The sequence below is a fragment of the Oncorhynchus mykiss genome, chromosome 10 (assembly GCF_013265735.2).
Source record: "Oncorhynchus mykiss isolate Arlee chromosome 10, USDA_OmykA_1.1, whole genome shotgun sequence".
Taxonomy (NCBI): domain Eukaryota; kingdom Metazoa; phylum Chordata; class Actinopteri; order Salmoniformes; family Salmonidae; genus Oncorhynchus; species Oncorhynchus mykiss.
The window spans coordinates 27,094,906-27,115,150 of NC_048574.1; the positions used below are offsets into that span (position 1 = coordinate 27,094,906).

Below are 20,245 nucleotides of genomic sequence, written 5' to 3' on the forward strand. Positions count from 1 at the left end.
GTGGACTTGCAACCATTCAGCCACGAGCATTAGTGAGGTTGGGCGATCAGACATGGCTCGCAGTTGGTGTTCGAATTCATCCCAAAGGTGTATGATGGGGTTGATGGAGTTGAGGTCAGGGCTCTGCAGGCCTGTCAAGTTCTTCCACACCGATCTCGACAAACCATTTCTGTATGAACCTTGCTTTGTGCACAGGGGCATTGTCATGCTGAAACAGGAAAGGACCCTCTCCAAACTGTTGTCACAGTTGGAAGCACAGAATCATCTAGAATATCATTGTATGCTGTAGTGTTAAGATTTCCCTTCACTGGAACTGGAAGAGGCCTAGCCCGAACCATGAAAAACAGCCCTAGACCATTATTCCTCCTTCACCGAGCTTTACAGTTGGCACTATGTAGTCGGGCAGGTAGAGTTCTCCTGGCATCCGCCAAACCCAGATTCGTCCTTCAGATTACCAGATGGTGAAGCGTGATTCATCACTCCAGAGAATGCGTTTCCACTGCTCCAGTTAAATTTTTTTTAAATTGTAAAGCCTTTATTACAGCAAAGGCTAAAACCAGTAGCATTCGTGATTGCAATTTCCAGAATATAACTGTTTATTGTTTACACTAATTATTCATGGGTCGCTTTGTTTTATTTTAAAAGTAAAATGCTTGATTGCATTTCAAATCATGAATGACTCGTGTGTGATGACATGAATGATTGTTACTGTAGCTTATGTAAGTATTGAAATACTGGCCTAAGTAAGTTACAGTATTAAGACCAAACAGGATGCACTCTTAGTGCTACAGCTTGATGGTGGTTATACAAGGCTGCTATACTAAGCCTACTAATGATAATGACATTACTTATTATAATAATGATGATCATAACAATAATAATAATAACATTACAGCATAGCAAAGATTAAAAACAGCCAAAATTGTCTATCTGACATGTTGTGTTTGTTGCTCATGGAGGCTTGGTGCTAACAGAATCAGAAGGCTATTAAACAAACATTCAAACAGGCAACAGAAGTAGAATTGTCTTATTTCTGTAGATGTATATGGATGATTTATAAAACCAGGCACATTTAACAGTCAGGGTATTGATTATATAATTAATGAAGTTGGTTTCCTCTCCTTACTTTTCTTAGACAATTAAGACAAAGGCTGTTTTCTTGTCTCCTAATACCGCTGCTGCCTCCATCGCATTGTTCTCAACACCAATATATTGGTTAAAGTTGCTATTATGCACATAGCAACATGGTCTAGGAAAAGGCCCAATTCAACAGCGCACTGATGTGTTTCAGAACCGATTATTGCGACTGCTATCCAATGCGGGAGAAAGCGTATCTGTAATAAAATATTTTTTTTTATTAGTGTTGCACCATTGTTTTTATGTAATGTAACCATATACTATTTCAGTAGCACATGTTTTAGAGTGATGGACTGTGCCATCCCCATGGCCTCCACAATGGATTAGTCCACTCAGACAATTGCAAATCCTTTTACTGCAAGAAATGCTTAATTCTGCAGTAATTCATATAAACGCTTTGTGTGAGTTTATAGACCTACAGTCAGTGTTCAGATTTCAGTTTCCATTTAACCCATCTGAACAGTAGGCTACAGTGATTATTTGAAGTACCTTCTTGTGACTGCCAAATTTGTATAGCCCTCACAATCATCACACAACATGATTCTACACCTGCATTGCTTGCTGTTTGTGGTTTTAGGCTGGGTTTCTGTACAGCACTTTGTGACATCAGCTGATGTAAGAAGGGCTTTATAAATACATTTGATTTGACAACATGGCATTGCTCTCATAGTATTTTACCACTTCATCAAATCCTTCCCAAAATTTACATTTCTGGCCCTATTTTAAACTCTCCATTTCTTAGCTTTTCTCTTATGACATTGTCCTTTTTGCCTCAGTGCATGGAAATATCTGTATTTCATTTTCAATAATCTGCTACAAATTCGCCAAATATTTTTTAACTGTCATTATGGGATATTGTGTAGATGGGTCAGAAAAAATATACATTTAATCAATTTCGAATTCAGGCTGTAACACAAAATGTGGAATCAAGGTGTATGCGGGAGGGTAGCGGCAGGGTAGCCTAGTGGTTAGAGTGTTGGACTAGTTCAAGTTCAAACCCCCGAGCTGACAAGGTACAAATCTGTCGTTCTGCCCCTGAACAGGCAGTTAACCCACTGTTCCTAGGCCGTCATTGAAAATAAGAATTTGTTCTTAACTGACTGGTTAAATAAAGGTAAAATAAAAAAATAAAAAATACTTTCTGAACGCACTGTACAGGACACACATTAAAGAATGACATTTTAGCAAGTATCAACTGATACTGACTCGGTGTAGTCAGAGGTACACTCTGCCAACACTCATCGCCATTCAACTCCATTGAGTATCGTGGGGTTGAGAATTCTCAGCTACTAGCTAACTACTGTGATTGTGTACCTGCCATTGATTGTGCACCTGCCATTGCCACTGTAAGTGAAATACTCTTACTTAGAATGTTTTTGTTTCTAGAATCACAATCATCAAGGACTCAAAAGTCCCTAACGCCTGCCTCTTCACGTTGAACAAAGAGGATCACACACTTGGCAACATCATCAGGCTGTAACGTCCGTCGTTAAATAAAGACCAAGGTGCAGCATGGTAGGCGTACATTTTCTTTTAATTATAAATGTTCCACCAAAAAACAATAAACAACTCAACGAACGTAAAGCTAGGAGTGCAAACACATGCAACAACCAAAGACAAGATCCCACAACTGAAGGTGGGAAAAAGGGCTGCCTCTGATTGGGAACCATACTCGGCCAACAAAGAAATATAAACAGATTTCCCACCCTGGTCACACCCTGACCTACCAAATAGATAATTTAAAGGATCTCTAAGGTCAGGGCGTGACACAGACAGTGAGTTCAACTATTTAATTTCATTTAGATTTTTAGTGCATTAAAATATAATTGTAAAACTCTTCATAACTTAATTTTCTTGTTTTTGCAGACAACCTCTGAAGGACCCCGCAGGTGCTCTTTGCTGGCTATAAGGTCCCTCATCCTCTGGATCACAAGATTGTGATCCGTGTTCAGACTACAGTCCTCAGGAGGCTTTCACTAATGCCATCACTGACCTCATCAGTGAGCTGTCCTTGTTGGAGGAGAGATTTAGGGTGAGGACATGAGATACCGTCAACACATTTCATAATATCTCTCAATATTGGATTGACAAGGGTTTGTCTGTGTATTTCGTGGAACAGTTCTAGTGTAGCTGACTGTCAATATTTAATAACATTATATTTATCGTTCTCTATACTAGAATGGGTTGTGGAAAATGATAATTTTTGACAAAAATGTATGTAAGCACCATCTACGTTCCATCAATCTTCACTTGCAATAACTAGCAATATACCTGAAACACTCATCTTCAATACTATTTTTTTAACCAAGAGATATAATATAAAAACAAAAGTTAAATGACTATATGACAATAGACACCGATAGATTAGCTGAATGTGTAACAAATAAATTCATGATATCTCTTTAAACTTTGTTTCAGGTTTCAGGTTGTTTTAGGATAAGGACAAGCAAGAAGGAATTGAATGAGGATTGGTGCATAATGTTGGGAAAGAGGATGTCACTTTAAGAGTTCTCAATATCATGAACTGTTCCACTTTTCATTTGACTAGGATTCTTTAAAATGACTGTATTTTAGACAAGGTACAGCATGGTCCCTTTATCTAAGTACTGAATGGAGTTTTCATTCTAGACCATGATAACATATATGCAGGAATGGATGTAATTGTATCGGTCAAATAATTGTGTGTGTGTGATTTAAAACTGAAATTCTGAGCTCATACGGTGGTTTGGTATATTCAAAACAGAAGCACATGTTGTTAAACTCATTCGAATCCAATTCTGTACTGTAGTTCTAACCAGCTGAAAGTTGGCAAGCATGGTTTAAAACTTTATTTAATGGAAATATTTTGCATCACATTCATTGCTGTTAAATGTTTTAGTTTTGCAATGCCCAACATGCGTAGCATGTGTTTTTGCTATTTGACCCTAAATTGTCTGAGAATAATGGTTTGTTATGTACTGTAAGGTTTGTTTTTGTTTTTAAATAAATAATTATTGTAATATTTCTTCATACCTTTTACATTCTTACAAAGCCTCTATTGCAAGTATCAGTGACTACAACATGAGACACTAATGTGAAAAGAGCAAATAAACATTTCTACTGTTGGGTTTGAATGATTCTACAGTATTTGATGCATTTTGCCTTGTTCAATGCGGAACTTAATGCATTTGATGTGTTTTTGCTACGTCCTGTTATGGTGGGACACGTAATCTACTAATGGCGACGGAAATTCACCATGCTAATTGTGGTTGTAAGGGGATTCGAACTTGTTTATTGTGTGAGAGCGTGAATGGAAATGGACTATTATCGGAGAATGGTCAACCGGTAAGTTTGTGTTAACTGAAAAATAGATAATGTAAATAAGATCCTGTTCGGTTGCTAGACACAGCGCTCTGAAGCAAACGCCGTTAGCCAGCCCCCCTGTCTGAGCACTGTCAACAAATACATCATATTATAGCTAAACTACAGTAATATTACGTATTACTGTTTAGCTGTATAATGTGTCTGGAAAGCACTTATTACAGCAATGACTTCATGAGATTCTTTAAACAGATTTGTTGACTTTCTTTAGATACGACACGATTTTATGTACGACCCATTGCTGAGACGAGCTGTGCGCAATTATGGTGGGCAGCAGCTGTCTTTTCCCTTCCCTGGAATCTTTTTATGGAATAACTTCATATCAGAAGAGGAGGAGAATGAGTTGATAACCGATATGGACCTCAACGCCTGGAGAGAGTCACAGTCTGGTCGACGGAAACAGGTTTGTTGTCATCTTCTAACGTTTGCTGCAAGATGACGCAATTTTGGCAAGAGAATAGGGGCTGGCAGCATGAGTTGCAGAATCACCTCTGACAATGACCAGTGGTTCATTCTTCTATCATGGGAGGTACCCATGATAGCAACCATTCACTCCTAACGAGAAAGAATAACCCACTTTTTTAAAATGTCTTTACAGGACTTTGGGCCTAAAGTGAACTTCAAAAAACACAAAGTGCGTCTTGGTGGCTTCTGCGGCCTGCCTCCAATCAGCCGTAAACTGGTGCTACGGATGTCCCAGGAGCCGGTCCTAGCCGGGTTTCAACCAGTGGAGCAGTGCAACCTGGATTACCACCCCCAGCGTGGGTCTGCTATTGATCCCCACCTGGATGACAGCTGGCTGTGGGGGGAGCGTCTGGTCACCGTCAACCTGCTCTCAGACACCACTCTCACAATGTCCCTGGAGGAGGGCCTGACAGAACTAGGACCGGGGGGGGTCCGAGTGTCTGTGCACCTTCCCTGCAGATCCCTTGTGGTGGTATACAGCGAAGCACGTCACAGATGGAAACATGCCATCCATAGACATGACATCCATGAGCGCAGGGTGTGCAGTACCTACAGGGAGCTGTCTGCTGAGTTCATGTCTGGGGGAGAGCAGCAAAACATGGGCTCCCAACTGCTGGACATAGCTCTGAGCTTTGAGGGTACACCGATATAGAAAGACTGCAATCATCACTGTTTCATTTTTTTTCAATCCTATGTCCTTGACTGAAAGCAGCCTCTATGCACACTATTTTGACATGCTTTGGCTAAGCATTGCACTAATACAGTTGGATTGTTTGATTAATTTAACTGTAAATTCACAGTTCTTATAACTATGTTATAACACGGTGACACATTGTACTGCATTTCTTGCTAGGAGTGTGTATTTGAGTGTATTTTGTAAAATAAATCAGACCATTGAAATCTATGTATTGTAGTGATTGGCTATTGTATTACTGGATACTCACACTGCTCTTAGCACAGGTCTGCCAGTTTTGACTATCAGAAGTGACTTTTCATAACAGGTTAGGAAAAGAGTTAGCCAAAATTGTCCCTGACGTGACTCGAACATATCTAGCTAGCTATAACCAGGCCTGCCCTGAGAACAGTCTTCGTTTCCGCTAATGCGATTCTGCGCGCATGTTATTAATGTGTGGTTCTCATTGCCCAGTTAGTTTGGGAATGTTATAAAGTGGGCATGCACCCAGTGTTGGGTAGTTAATAGACGACTCACGGCTTATGACATGGACAACGTAATATTCAGTTTCTGACAGAGCTAGAGTGTCCTATTCACTAGACTAAACTAATATTGCAAGTTACTGGCATTGTATGAGTGTATGTGTTGGCTGTCAAAGGAGGACATTAAACTTGACCATCTAGCTATCTTTCCAGCCCTTTCACTAGCCCTTGATCATGACTCTCAGTTCCATTACATTACACATAAGTCATTGGACGAAGGCGTCTTCTCCATGGGTGAGTTTTGTTAAGAACCCCTACTTTCAATTTTTTCATTAACACGCATCGCTTGCGGTACAGTTTTGGAAGCAAATTCACCTTCTTTCATATCAGTGAGAAAAAAAGGTTACATTTATACACCACTTGATAAGGTTAGGGTTCCCACAAGGTCATTTCTTCGTATTACAGCTCTTGTTTATGGAAACAGACGGAAGATCAGAGGCGACCACCTGTGCTATTTAGCTATTTAGCATGCGCCGGGAAGTGTAGCAGAAGTGTAGTTCCATCGGATGGAGGCATCCATAGCTGTGTGGATCTGTGAAAAACTGCTACAGTAAGTATATTTTTTATTTGAACGATTCTTCACAACGAATGAAAAATGAGGGACATATCTTTTGAAAGCCGTATCGCAAGCAACAATCATTGATGCTTCTAAATGTTAAAACACAGTATCGGGATTGTAGTTCACATGAGCCAGCCGTGGGCAAAGCTAATGGCTGAAAGCTGTGGTTAGAAGGCTTCTTCGATGAGGTTTAACGGAGGTTGGCATCCTTTAAATGCTGCCTTACAGCTACCTAGTAGACTGAAGTACAACTCACTTATACTTTGCTTGAAACATTCTTTTAACAAATACCATACCATCTAACACTACACTCACCCTACTCCACTATTTAGTCCTACCTCAGGCCAACAACCTGAAATGATGGGACACCACCACTTAACACACCCTGTCACTCTTCTGATGTCTAGTCTCGCACACCCAAATACCTCTCTGCAGCTGCCACCACAACCTACATTGTCTATGACTTACGTTCCATCCCTTTAGTACAGTTGATAACCATTGCTATAAATGCTAAAAATCCAATCTTACTGAAACATATATTACTTGTTGGCCTATCCCTATTGCTGTTTTGGTTAGTGATTATTGTCTTATTTCACTGTAGAGCCTCCAGCCCTGCTCAGGCCCTGCAGCCCCCAGCACTACTCCCATTCCCCAGGCACTCTCATTTGTTGACTTCTGTAACCATAAAAGCCTTGGTTTCATGCATTCACTACTTTAGCACACTCTGCCAACCCGAATGTCCTTGCCGTGCCTGAATCCTGGCTTTGGAAGGCCACCAAAAAATGTCCATCCCTAACTATTACATTTTCTGACAAGATAGAACTGCCAAAGGGGGCGTAGTTGCAATCTACTGCAGAGAGTGCCTGCAGAGTTCTGTCATACTATCCAGGTTTGTGCCCAAACAATTCGAGCTTCTACTTTTAAAAATCCACCTTTCCAGAAACAAGTCTCTCACCGTTGTCGCTTGTTATAGACCCCATTCAGCCCTCAGCTGTGCCCCGGACACCATGTGTGAATTAATTGCCCCACATCTATCTTCAGAGTTTGTACTGTTAGTTGACCTAAACTGGAACATGCTTAACACCCCGGCCGTCCTACAATCTAAACTCTCAATCTCACACAAATTATCAAGGAACCTAACAGGTACAACCCTAAATCCGTAACCATGGGTACCCTCTTAGATATCATCCTGACCAACTTGCCCTGTAAATATACCTCTGCTGTCTTCAACCAGGATCTCAGTGATCACTGCCTCATTGCCTGCGTGCGTAATGGGTCCGTGGTCAAACGACCACCCCTCAACACTGTCAAACGCTCCCTAAAACACTTCAGCAACCAGGCCTTTCTAATCGACCTGGTCTGGGTATCCTGGAAGGATATTGACCTCATCCCGTCAGTAGAGGATGCCTGGTTGCTCTTTAAAAGTGCTTTCCTCACCATCTTAAGTAAGCATGCCCCATTCAGAAAATATAGAACTAAGAACAGATATAGCCCTTGGTTCACCCCAGACTTGACTGCCCTTGACCAGCACAAAAACATCCTGTGGTGTACTGCATTAGCATCGAATAGCCCCCGCGATATGCAACTTTTCAGGGAAGTCAGGAACCAATATACTCAGTCAGTTAGGAAAGCTAAGGCTGGCTTTTTCAAACAGAAATGTGCATTCTGTAGCACTAATTACAAAAAGTTTTGGGACACGGTAAAGTCCATGGAGAATAAGAGCACCTCCTCCCAGCTGCCCACTGCACTGAGGATAGGAAACACTGTCACCACCAATAAATCTACGACAATCGATAATTTCAATAAGCATTTTTCTACGGCTGGCCATGCTTTCCACCCGGCTACCCCGGCCAACATCTCAGCACCCCCAGCAGCAACTTGACCAAGCCCCCCCTCCCCGCTTCTCCTTCACTCAAATCCAGACAGCTGATGTTCTGAAAGAGCTGCAAAATCTGGATCCCTACAAATCAGCTGGACTAGACAATCTGGACCCTCTCTTTCTAAAATTATCTGCCAAAATTGTTGCAATCCCTATTACTAGCCTATTCAACCTCTCTTTCGCATCGTCTGAGATCCCCAAAGATTGGAAAGCTGCCGTGGTCATCCCCCTTTTCAAAGGGGGAGACACTCTAGACCTAAACTGTTATAGACCTACAGTGGGGCAAAAAAAAATATTTAGTCAGCCACCAATTGTGCAAGTTCTCCCACTTAAAAAGATGAAAGAGGCCTGTAATTTTCATCATAGGTACACTTCAACTATGACAGACAAAATGAGAAAAAAGTAGGATTTTTAATGAATTTATTTGCAAATGATGGTGGAAAATAAGTATTTGGTCACCTTTTTTATTTTAATTTTTAATTTTTTTAAATTTACAAACAAGCAAGATTTCTGGCTCTCACAGACCTTTAATAAGAGGCTCCTCTGTCCTCCACTTGTTACCTGTATTAATGGCACCTGTTTGAACTTGTTATCAGTATAAAAGACACCTATCCACAACATCAAACAGTCACACTCCAAACTCCACTATGGCCAAGACCAAAGAGCTGTCAAAGGACACCAGAAACAAAATTGTAGACCTGCACCAGGCTGGGAAGACTGAATCTGCAATAGGTAAGCAGCTTGGTTTGAAGAAATCAACTGTGGGAGCAATTATTAGGAAATGGAAGACATACAAGACCACTGATAATCTCCCTCGATCTGGGGCTCCACGCAAGATCTCACCCCGTGGGGTCAAAATGATCACAAGAACGGTGAGCAAAAATCCCAGAACCACACGGGGGGACCTAGTGAATGACCTGCAGAGAGCTGGGACCAAAGTAACAAAGCCTACCATCAGTAACACACTACGCCGCCAGGGACTCAAATCCTGCAGTGCCAGATGTGTCCCCCTGCTTAAGCCAGTACATGTCCAGGCCCGTCTGAAGTTAGCTAGAGAGCATTTGGATGATCCAGAAGAAGATTGGGAGAATGTCATATAGTCAGATGAAACCAAAATAGAACTTTTTGGTAAAAACTAAACTCGTCGTGTTTGGAGGACAAAGAATGCTGAGTTGCATCCAAAGAACACCATACCTACTGGGAAGCATGGGGGTGGAAACATCATGCTTTGGGGCTGTTTTTCTGCAAAGAGACCAGGACGACTGATCCGTATAAAGGAAAGAATGAATGGGGCCATGTATCGTGAGATTTTGAGTGAAAACCTCCTTCCATCAGCAAGGGCATTTGAAGATGAAACGTGGCTGGGTCTTTCAGCATGACAATGATCCCAAACACACTGCCCGGGCAACAAAGGAGTGGCTTTGTAAGAAGCATTTCAAGGTCCTGGAGTGGCCTAGCCAGTCTCCAGATCTCAACCCCATAGAAAATCTTTGGAGGGAGTTGAAAGTCCGTGTTGCCCAGCAACAGCCCCAAAACATTACTGCTCTAGAAGAGATCTGCATGGAGGAATAGGCCAAAATACCAGCAACAGTGTGTGAAAACCTTGTGAAGACATACAGAATAACCATGGGTACCCTCTTAGATATCATCCAACAAAGGGTATATAACAAAGTATTGAGATAAAATTTTGTTATTGACCAAATACTTATTTTCCACCATAATTTGCAAATAAATTAATTAAAAATCCTACAATGTGATTTTCTGGATTTTTTTTCTCATTTTTTCTGTCATAGTTGAAGTGTACCTATGATGAAAATTACAAGCCTCTCATCTTTTTAAGTGGGAGAACTTGAACAATTGGTGGCTGACTAAATACTTTTTTGCCCCAATGTATATCAATGATGTCGCTCTTGCTGCTGGTGATTCTCTGATCCACCTCTACGGAGACGCCACCATTCTGTATACATCTGGCCCTTCTTTGGACACTGTGCTAACAAACATTCAAACAAGCTTCAATGCCATACAATACTCATTCCGTGGCCTCCAACTTCTTATACTTGCTAGTAAAACTAAGCGCATGCTCTTCAACCGATTGCTGCCTGCAACCTGCCTGCCTGACTAACATCACTACTCTGGACTTACAATATGTGGACAACTACAAATACCTAGGTGTCTGGTTAGACTGTAAACTCTCCTTCCAGACTCACATTAAGCATCTCCAATCCAAAATTAAATCTTGATTTGGTTTCCTTTATCGCAAACAAAGCCTCCTTCACTCATGCTGCCAAACATACCCTCGTAAAACTGACTATCCTACCGATCCTTGACTTCGGTGATGTAATTTACAAAATAGCCTCCAACACTCTACTCAGCACACTGGATGTCACAGTGCCATCTGTTTTGTCACCAAAGCCCCATATACCACCCACCACTGCGACCTGTATGCTCTCGTTGGCTGGCCCTCACTACATATTAGTTGCCAAACCCACTGGCTCCAGGTCATCTATAAGTCTTTCCTAGGTAAAGCCCCGCATTAGCTCACTGGTCACCATAGCAACACCCACCCGTAGCACAAGCTCCAGCAGGTATATTTCACTGGTCATCCCCAGAGCCAACACTTACTTTGGCTGCCTTTCCTTCCAGTTCTCTGCTGCCAATGACTGGAACGAATTGCAAAAATCACCTTAGCTGGAATCTTATATCTCCCTCTCTAACTTTAAGCATCAGCTGTCAGAGCAGCTTACCGATCACCGTACCTGTACACAGCCAATCTGTAAATAGCACACCCAACTACCTCATCCCCATATTGCTACTTATCCTCTTGCTCTTTTGCACCCCAGTATCTCTATTTGCACATCATCATCTGCACACCTATCACTCCAGTGTTAATGCTAAATTGTAATTATTTCGCTTCTATGGCCTATTTATTGCCTTACTCTTCACATTTGCACACACTGTACATAGATTTTTTTTTATTCTGTTATTGACTGTACATTTGTTTATGTGTAACTCGCAGTTGTAAATGAGAACTTGTTCTCAATTGGCCTACCTGGTTAAATAAAGGTGAAATAAATAAAATAAAAAGTTGTAATTCTTTTTTATACTTTTTTTTAAACCTTTATTTAACTAGACAAGTCAGTTAAAAACAAATTCTTATTTACAATGACGGCCTACCAAAAGGCCTCCTGCAGGGACGGGTCCGGGATTAAAAATAGAAAGAAAATAAAAAATAATATAGGACAAAACACACATCACGACAAGAGAGACAACACAACACTACATAAAGAGAGACCTAAAACAACAACATAGCATGGTAGCAACATGGCAGCAGCACAACATAGTAGTAGCGCAAAACACGGTACAAGCCTTATTGGGAACAGACAACAGCACGAAGGGCAAGAAGGTAGAGACAACAATACATCACGCAATGCAGCCACAACTGTCAGTAAGACTGTCCATGATTGAGTCTTTGAATAAAGAGATTGAGATAAAACTGTCCAGTTTGAGTGTTTGTTGCAGCTCGTTCCAGTCGCTAGCTGCAGCGAACTGAAAAGACGAGCGACCCAGGGATGTGTGTGCTTTGGGGACCTTTAACAGATATACTGAGGCAGTGAAGAAAATAGAGGAAGATGGGTCTAGGGGGAGAGCACCTGAGAGGAGTGATGTGAGTAGTAGATCTTTACCAGTAGAGGGATTTTTTTGTTTTTACCTTTATTTAACCAGGTAGGCTAGTTGAGAACAAGTTCTCATTTGCAACTGCGACCTGGCCAAGATAAAGCGTAGCAATTCGACACATACAACAACACAGAGTTACACATGGAATAAACAAAACATACAGTCAATAATACAGTGGAACAAAAGAAAACAAAAAGTCTATATACAGTGAGTGCAAATGAGGTAAGTTAAGGAAATAAATAGGCCATGGTGGCGAAGTAATTACAATATAGCAATTAAACATTGGAATGGTAGATCGGCAGAAGATGAATGTGCAGGTAGAGATACTGGGGTGCAAAGGAGCAAAATAAATAGATACCAGTATGGGGATGAGGTAGGTAGATGGATGGGCTGTTTACAGATGGGCTATGTACAGGTACAGGTGCAGATCTGTAAGCTGCTCTGACAGCTGGTGCTTAAAGCTTGTGAGGGAGATGTGAGTCTCCAGCTTCAGAGATTTTTGCAATTCGTTCCAGTCATGGGCAGCAGAGAACTGTAAGGAAAGACGACCAAAGGAGGAATTGGCTTTGGGGGTGACCAGTGAGATAACTGCTGGAGCGCGTGCTACGAGTGGGTGCTGCTATGGTGACCAGTGAACTGAGATAAGGCGGGGCTTTACCTAGCAGAGACTTGTAGATAACCTGTAGCCAGTGGGTTTGGCGACGAGTATGAAGCGAGGGCCAACCAACGAGAGCGTACAGGTCGCAATGGTGGGTAGTGTATGGGGCTTTGGTGACAAAACGGATGGCATTGTGATAGACTGCATCCAGTTTGTTGAGTAGAGTGTTGGAGGCTATTTTATAGATGACATCACCGAAGTCGATGGTCAGTTTTACGAGTTTTGGCAGCATGAGTGAAGGATGCTTTGTTGCGATATAGGAAGCCGATTCTAGATTTAATTTTGGATTGGAGATGCTTAATGTGAGTCTGGAAGGAGAGTTTACAGTCTAACCAGACACCCAGGTATTTGTAGTTGTCCACTTATTCTAAGTCAGAGTCGTCCAGAGTAGTGATGCTGGGCGGGGGAGCTGGTGCGGGCAGTGATCGATTGAATAGCATGCATTTAGTTTTACTTGCGTTTAAGAGCAGTTGGAGGCCACGGAAGGAGAGTTGTATGGCATGGAAGCTCGTCTGGAGGTTAGATAACACAGCGTCCAATGAGGGGCCAGAAGTATACCGAATGGTGTTGTCTGCGTAGAGGTGGATCAGAGAATCACCAGCAGCAAGAGCAACATCATTGATGTATACAGAAAAGAGAGTCGGCCCGAGAATTGAACCCTGTGGCACACCCATAGAGACTGTCAAAGGTCCGGACAACAGATTTGACACACTGAACTCTATCAGAGAAGTAGTTGGTAAACCAGGCGAGGCAATCATTTGAGAAACCAAGGCTGTCGAGTCTGCCAATAAGAATGTTGTGATTGACAGAGTCGAAAGCCTTGGCCAGGTCGGCTGCACAGTAATGTCTCTTATCGATGGCGGTTATGATGTCGTTTAGAACCTTGAGCGTGGCTGAGGTGCACCCATGACCAGCTCTGAAACCAGCTTGCATTGCGGAGAAGGTATGGTGGGATTCGAAATGGTCAGTAATCTGTTTGTTAACTTGGTTTTCGAAGACCTTAGAAAGACATGGTAGGATAGATATAGGTCTGTAGCAGTTTGGGTCTAGAGTGTCACCCCCTTTGAAGAGGGGGATGACCGCGGCAGCTTTCCAATCTTTGGGAATCTCAGACGATACGAAAGAGAGGTTGAACAGGCTAGTAATAGGGGTTGCAACAATTTTGGCAGATCATTTTAGAAAGAGAGGGTCCAGATTGTCTAGCCCGGCTGATTTGTTGCAGCTCTTTCAGAACATCAGCTATCTGGATTTGGGTAAAGGAGAAATGGTGGGGGCTTTGGCGGGTTGCTGTGGAGGGTGCCGGGCAGTTGACCGGGGTAGGGGTAGCATGGCCAGCCGTAGAGAAATGCTTATTGAAATTCTCAATTATAGTAGATTTATCGGTGGTGACAGTGTTTTCTAGCCTCAGAGCAGTGGGCAGCTGGGAGGAGGTGCTCTTATTCTCCATGGACTTTACGGTGTCCCAGAACTTTTTTGAGTTAGTACTACAGGATGCAAATTTCTGTTTGAAAAAGCTTGCCTTAGCTTTTCTAACTGTCTGTGTATATTTGTTCCTAACTTCCCTGAAAAGTTGCATATCACGGGGGCTATTCGATGCTAATGCAGAACGCCACAGGATGTTTTTGTGCTGGTCAAGGGCAGACAGGTCTGGAGTGAACCAAGGACTATATCTATTCCTAGTTCTACATTTTTCGAGAGGGGCATGCTTATTTAAGATGGTGAGGAAGGCACTTTTAAAGAATAGCCAGGCATCATCTACTGACGGGATGAGGTCAATGTCATTTCACGATACCCCGGCCAGGTCGATTAGAAAGGCCTGCTCACAGAAGTGTTTCAGGGAGCATTTGACAGTGATGGGGGGTGGTCGTTTGGTCGCAGACCCATTACGGATACAGGCAATGAGGCCGTGATCGCTGAGATCTTGATTGAAAACAGCAGAGGTGTATTTGGAGGGCGAATAGTTAGGATGACATCTATGAGGGTACCCGTGTTTACTGATTTGGGGTTGTACCTGGTAGGTTAATTGATAATTTGTGTGAGATTGAGGGAATCAAGCTTAGTTTGTAGGATGGCCGGGGTGTTAAGCATGTCCCAGTTTAGGTCACCTTGTAGCACGAGCTCAGAAGATAGATGGGGGGCAATCAATTCACATATGGTATCTAGGGCACAGCTGGGGGCAGAGGGAGGTCTATAGCAAGCGGCAACAGTGAGAGACTTGTTTCTGGAAAGGTGAATTTTTAGAAGTAGAAGCTCAAATTGTTTGGGTACAGACTAAGATAGTAATACAGAACTCTGCAGGCGATCTTTGCAGTAGGTTGCAACACCGCCCCCTTTGGCAGTTCTATCTTGGCGGAAAACGTTATAGTAAGCAATGGAGATTTCAGGGTTTTTGGTGGTTTTCCTAAGCCAGGATTCAGACACGGCTAAGACATCTGGGTTGTCAGAGTGTGCTAAAGCATTGAGTAAAACAAACTTAGGGAGTAGGCTTCTAATGTTAACATGCATGAAACCAAGGCTTTTACGTTTACAGAAGTAAACAAATGAGAGCACCTGGGGGGTGGGAGTGGAGCGAGGCACTGCAGGACCTGGATTAACCTCCACATCACCAGAGGAACAGAGGAGAAGTAGGATAAGGGTACGGCTAAAGACTATACGAACTGGCAGTCTAACACGTTCAGAACAGAGAGTAAAAGGAGCAGGTTTCTGGGCACGATAGCATAGATTCAAGGCATAATGTACAGACAAAGGTAAGGTAGGATGTGAGTACATTGGAGGTAAACCTAGGCATTGAGTAATGAAGAGAGAGAGATAGTCTCTAGAGATGTTTAAACCAGGTGATGTCATCGCATATGTAGGAGGTGGAACAACATGGTTGGTTAAGGAGGACTCCAAGATGGCGTCACTGTGAGAGGGAGTGTTTTCCGCTCTTCAAAGCAATATTGAGAGTTAGGTGGTTAACAGTCAAATATTGGCTATTAATATTGAAAGAAACTAACTATAACTTTTTTATGGACATGGGATAAGTTTAGAGTTAGTTTTTGTCAAGTTGAATGGGAAGAACACGACAGAAAGACAAAAGTAGACTAAATATCCAAGTCTCACAGAAGACGGCTGACATGCTAGCTAGCCACAACGAGGACCAGAGCAGCATGGATACACTCGAAGCCGCGATCTCAAGCAAGAGAAAGAACACAACTGACCAGGATGAAATCCTTGCAACCTCTTTACCTCAGACCCCAAGTAAAATCCACCGGTAAAAAAAGTAAAAGAAGACATTTCCATGTCGGAACTTTTCTCTGCAATCCAGTCCCTGTCTACTAAACAAGACGCCACGCTCTCCAAAGTGTCCATCATAGAGCGGGCTACAGAAGAAACATCAAAGAAGATCGATAATCTGTCAGAAACTGTCAATCAACTACACAAAATTGAGAGCGAGAACAAGGAAAAGATAACGTTCCTAGAGAATGAGCTGAAGAAAATGCAATCCAAAAATAATGAGCTGTGTGAGAATGTAGCTGAACTTCAAAGGTACTCTCGCAGGTGGAATCTGAAAATCCAAGGTGTAAAAGAGGTAGAGGGAGAGGATATTAGAGAAGTAGTCATTAATATCCTGGGAAAAGTGGCACCATGCATCAAAGACAGGCTAAGAGACGTGATTGATGTGGTACATCGACTTGGGAAACGAAGATCTGATGGACCCCCTCGCAATATCCTCTTGCGCTTAACTATGCGCCATTACAGGGACATCATATGGAAAATGGCCAAGGGGAACAAGTTTCTGGACGAGAAGAAACTCTGCATCAAAGAAGCTCTGATACCGCAGGATATACAGAAGGCGCGACAATAAGGAAAGAAGGCGGGGTTCAAGGGCCCACACGCATTTATCGAAGGAAGAATGATTACTGGGTAACTCTGTTGACATTAAGCAAATTGGAACTGTGAGTACTACCATGAGTACAGTTAATGTACTGCCAATTATACATGTACCGTTCGAACTACAACTGATGAACACTTGCCAAAGAAAAGGAAGTAAATAGATTTGTTATTCTGTTAACCACCGCTACCTCATCTGAGCGTAGTTTTCCATCGAGTAATCCTCTCAAGGTTCACTGTTTGTTTCATTGTTCACATTAATACTTGTTATCTAATTTGTGTTCTTTATTTTTTAATGCAGGAGTTCGTTTTCAATTCACTCAATATCGTTAGTCTGAATACTAGGGGTTTGAGAAATCCTACAAAAAGGAAAGCTTTATTTTTATACTGTAAACGCAGTAATGCAGATTTTGTCCTTCTTCAGAGAACTCATTCGGGTGAAAGTGATTTGAAATTTTGGGGAGATATGGCCTATTTGGCCTATTTCAGTCATGGATCAAATCATTCTGCTGGTGTTTTGACACTTATTCACAAGTTTAAAGGTGACATTCTAGAATCCACATCTTCACAAGACGGCAGATGGGTCATAGTAACTGTTAAACTTGACAATGCTATTTTCATCATCTGTAATGTATACGGACATAACTCACATGCTCCTAATAAGACCATTTTTACCCAATTTACCAGGAAAGTACAGGATTTAAACAACAAATACTCAAATACTCTAACAAATTAACAATGTTTTATGCAAAGATCCCATTACAATATCACCATTTGTCAATTCCTTTTATGAAAACCTTTGCAACTCTCAATTTCAGGAAGATGGTTGTGAAAGTTACATTTGCCACATTCAGAATTGTGTCCCTGTAACTGAGGATGATTTCCACTCAGTTTGTGATTCACCTGTGTCAATTGGAGAAATTAGAGAGGCTCTGAATTCAATGAAAAAAGGGAAATCACCTGGCCCTGATGGCCTGTCAGTTGAATTATATAGACAGTTTTGGGAGTTACTAGAAGACCCGATTTTCAATATGTTTCAAGATTGCATTAAAAAGGGGGAAATGGTCTCCACTATGAAACAGGGCCTTATTTCACTGATTCCGAAGCCTGATAAAGACCCTTCTCTCATTGACAATTGGTTAAAAAAAGATTAAAGAAAGGAATAGATACCATTATAAATGAGACTCAAACAGGATTTATGAAGGGCCGTCACAAGCTCTAACATTCGTTTAGTCTTGGACCTTATAGATTATTCAGATGCAATTGACTCAGATGCGGTTGTCCTATTTCTGGACTTCTGTAAAGCCTTTGACACAATTGAACATTAATTTCTCTTTAGGTCTCTTAAACTTTTTGGATTTGGTGAACATTTATGTATGGCTTAACCATTTTTAACAAAGAAATCAAAATTTCCCAACTGGCTGATGATACTACTCTTTTCTTAAGAGACAAAAACCAGGTCGCACATGCCCTTAATGCTATAACTGCATTTTCTATTGCATCAGGATTAAAACTGAATGTTTCTAAATGTGAAATGTTATGTTAATTTGACTCTGATGATAAAGAAATTGAAAATATTCCTGTAAAGGACTGTGTTAAATATTTAGGAATACATCTGTCAAAAAACCACCTAGTCAGACAACATTTGAATTTCTCTCCTAAAATTAAGAGAACTAAAAATATATTTAATAATTGGCTACAAAGAGATCTTTCTATACTTGGGAGAGTACTTCTGTCCAAGGCAGAGGGACTGCCTCGTTTTGTGTAACCCTCATTATCGTTCTGTGTAAATCCAGCTACTTGTAAAGATATCAATAAGACCTTTCTTGACTTCATCTGGAAAAATAAGTCTCAAACTAAAAAAATATGTCCTTTCTAACCAAAGAGCTGAAGGCAGTCTAGAAGTGTTGGACTTTGTTGACATAAATAACACTTTCAAGATAAACTGGTTGAAAAAATGTTTGCTCGATACTGATTCAATATGGTATTTCATTCCAAATAATGTGTTTAATAAATTGGGAGGTCTTCAATTTTCACTGAAATGTAATTATATTCCTGAAAGATTACCTGCTAAATTGGCTAGGTTTCACCAACAAGCTTTACTGGCCTGGAAAATATGTTTCCTGCACAATTTTTCTCCTCATAAAGCTCTTTTGTGGAATAATTCAGACATAACTGTAAGGAATAAGTCATTGTTCTACCACAGCTGGCATGAGAGGAATATTGACTTTGTCCTTGATATTTTCAACAAGGGTAATATTCTCACATATGAACAATTTATAACATTGAAAGAGTTTCCAATACCTTTCAGAGAGTTTATTTATGTTATCAAAGCCGTTCCCAGTGGTCTAACTACACTTGTGAAACGTCATCTTAATTTTGGGAATGATCACAAAGTTTATCCAGAACTCAGATTGGAAGGCGTGGGCTTACTTGAAAAATCTTGTTGTAATAAATATATAAGACAAATTCTTCATTCACAAAACCAACTTACACTGAGAGGAACATTTTTCTGGAACATGCTTATTCCTGACATTGTCTGGAAAAATGCATGGTTAAGACCTTACAAATACTGTATACCAAACAAAGTTAAGGAAGTGCACTTCAACATTTTGCATAAGATATATCCATGTAATACTATGTTCAAATTTGTGGCTATTGATGATATCTGAATTTTCTGTATAAAAGAAGGTGAAAATCTGTCTCACTTGTTCTTTGAATGTAAATTTGTGTCCAAATTTTGGGAAAACCTTGCAAGTACTTATTTACCATTATGAACACTGCCTATAATTTTAACATAAAATATATAATATGTTACTATTGCAATGATAACAAAACCACTGAATTTTTATTTTTTTATTCTTGTTGCCAAATACTTTATACACAAACAAAAATTCCAAAATTCTATACCAAAATTACCTTATTAAAACACTAACCCCAGTGAATAACAAAAATAATAACATCTTCATGAATCATTATAATAAGATATTTTCAGAGTGAATATAATTGCACTTAAATTGTTTCTTTTTTGTATTTTATTTATATTTTTTGTATGTTTGAGCATTGTTAATACCTGTGTTTGGTTTGCTAGACATGTTTGATGTAGCAATGTAAGTTGATATTTGTAATATGAATAAAAAAAACAACAAAAAACATGGTTGGTTAAGGCATATTGAGCAGGGCTAGAGGCTCTACAGTGAAATAAGACAGTAATCACTAACCAGGACAGTAATGGACAAGGCATATTGATATTATAGAGAGACATGCGTAGCCAAGTGAACATATGGGTCCAGTGAGTGGTTGGGCTGGCTGGGACATGGCGATTCAGACAGTTAGCAGGCTAACAAGATAACAGTTAGTAGGCCGGGCAGGTAAGCTAGCAGTTAGCAGGCCGGCAGCTAGCAGTTAGTAGACCGGGTCAAGC

General features: G+C 41.0%; 1 protein-coding gene across 1 annotated transcript; it reads left to right on the forward strand.

Moving 5' to 3' along the window:
• Positions 1–4,303: 4,303 nt before the first annotated feature.
• Positions 4,304–5,862, forward strand: alkbh4 (alkB homolog 4, lysine demthylase). The gene is made up of 3 exons (XM_021617916.2): positions 4,304–4,461; positions 4,709–4,900; positions 5,096–5,862. Exons 1-3 carry the CDS (start codon positions 4,354–4,356, stop codon positions 5,612–5,614), a joined length of 819 nt encoding a protein of 272 aa, XP_021473591.2. The 5' UTR covers positions 4,304–4,353; the 3' UTR covers positions 5,615–5,862.
• The last annotated feature ends 14,383 nt before the right edge of the window (positions 5,863–20,245 follow it).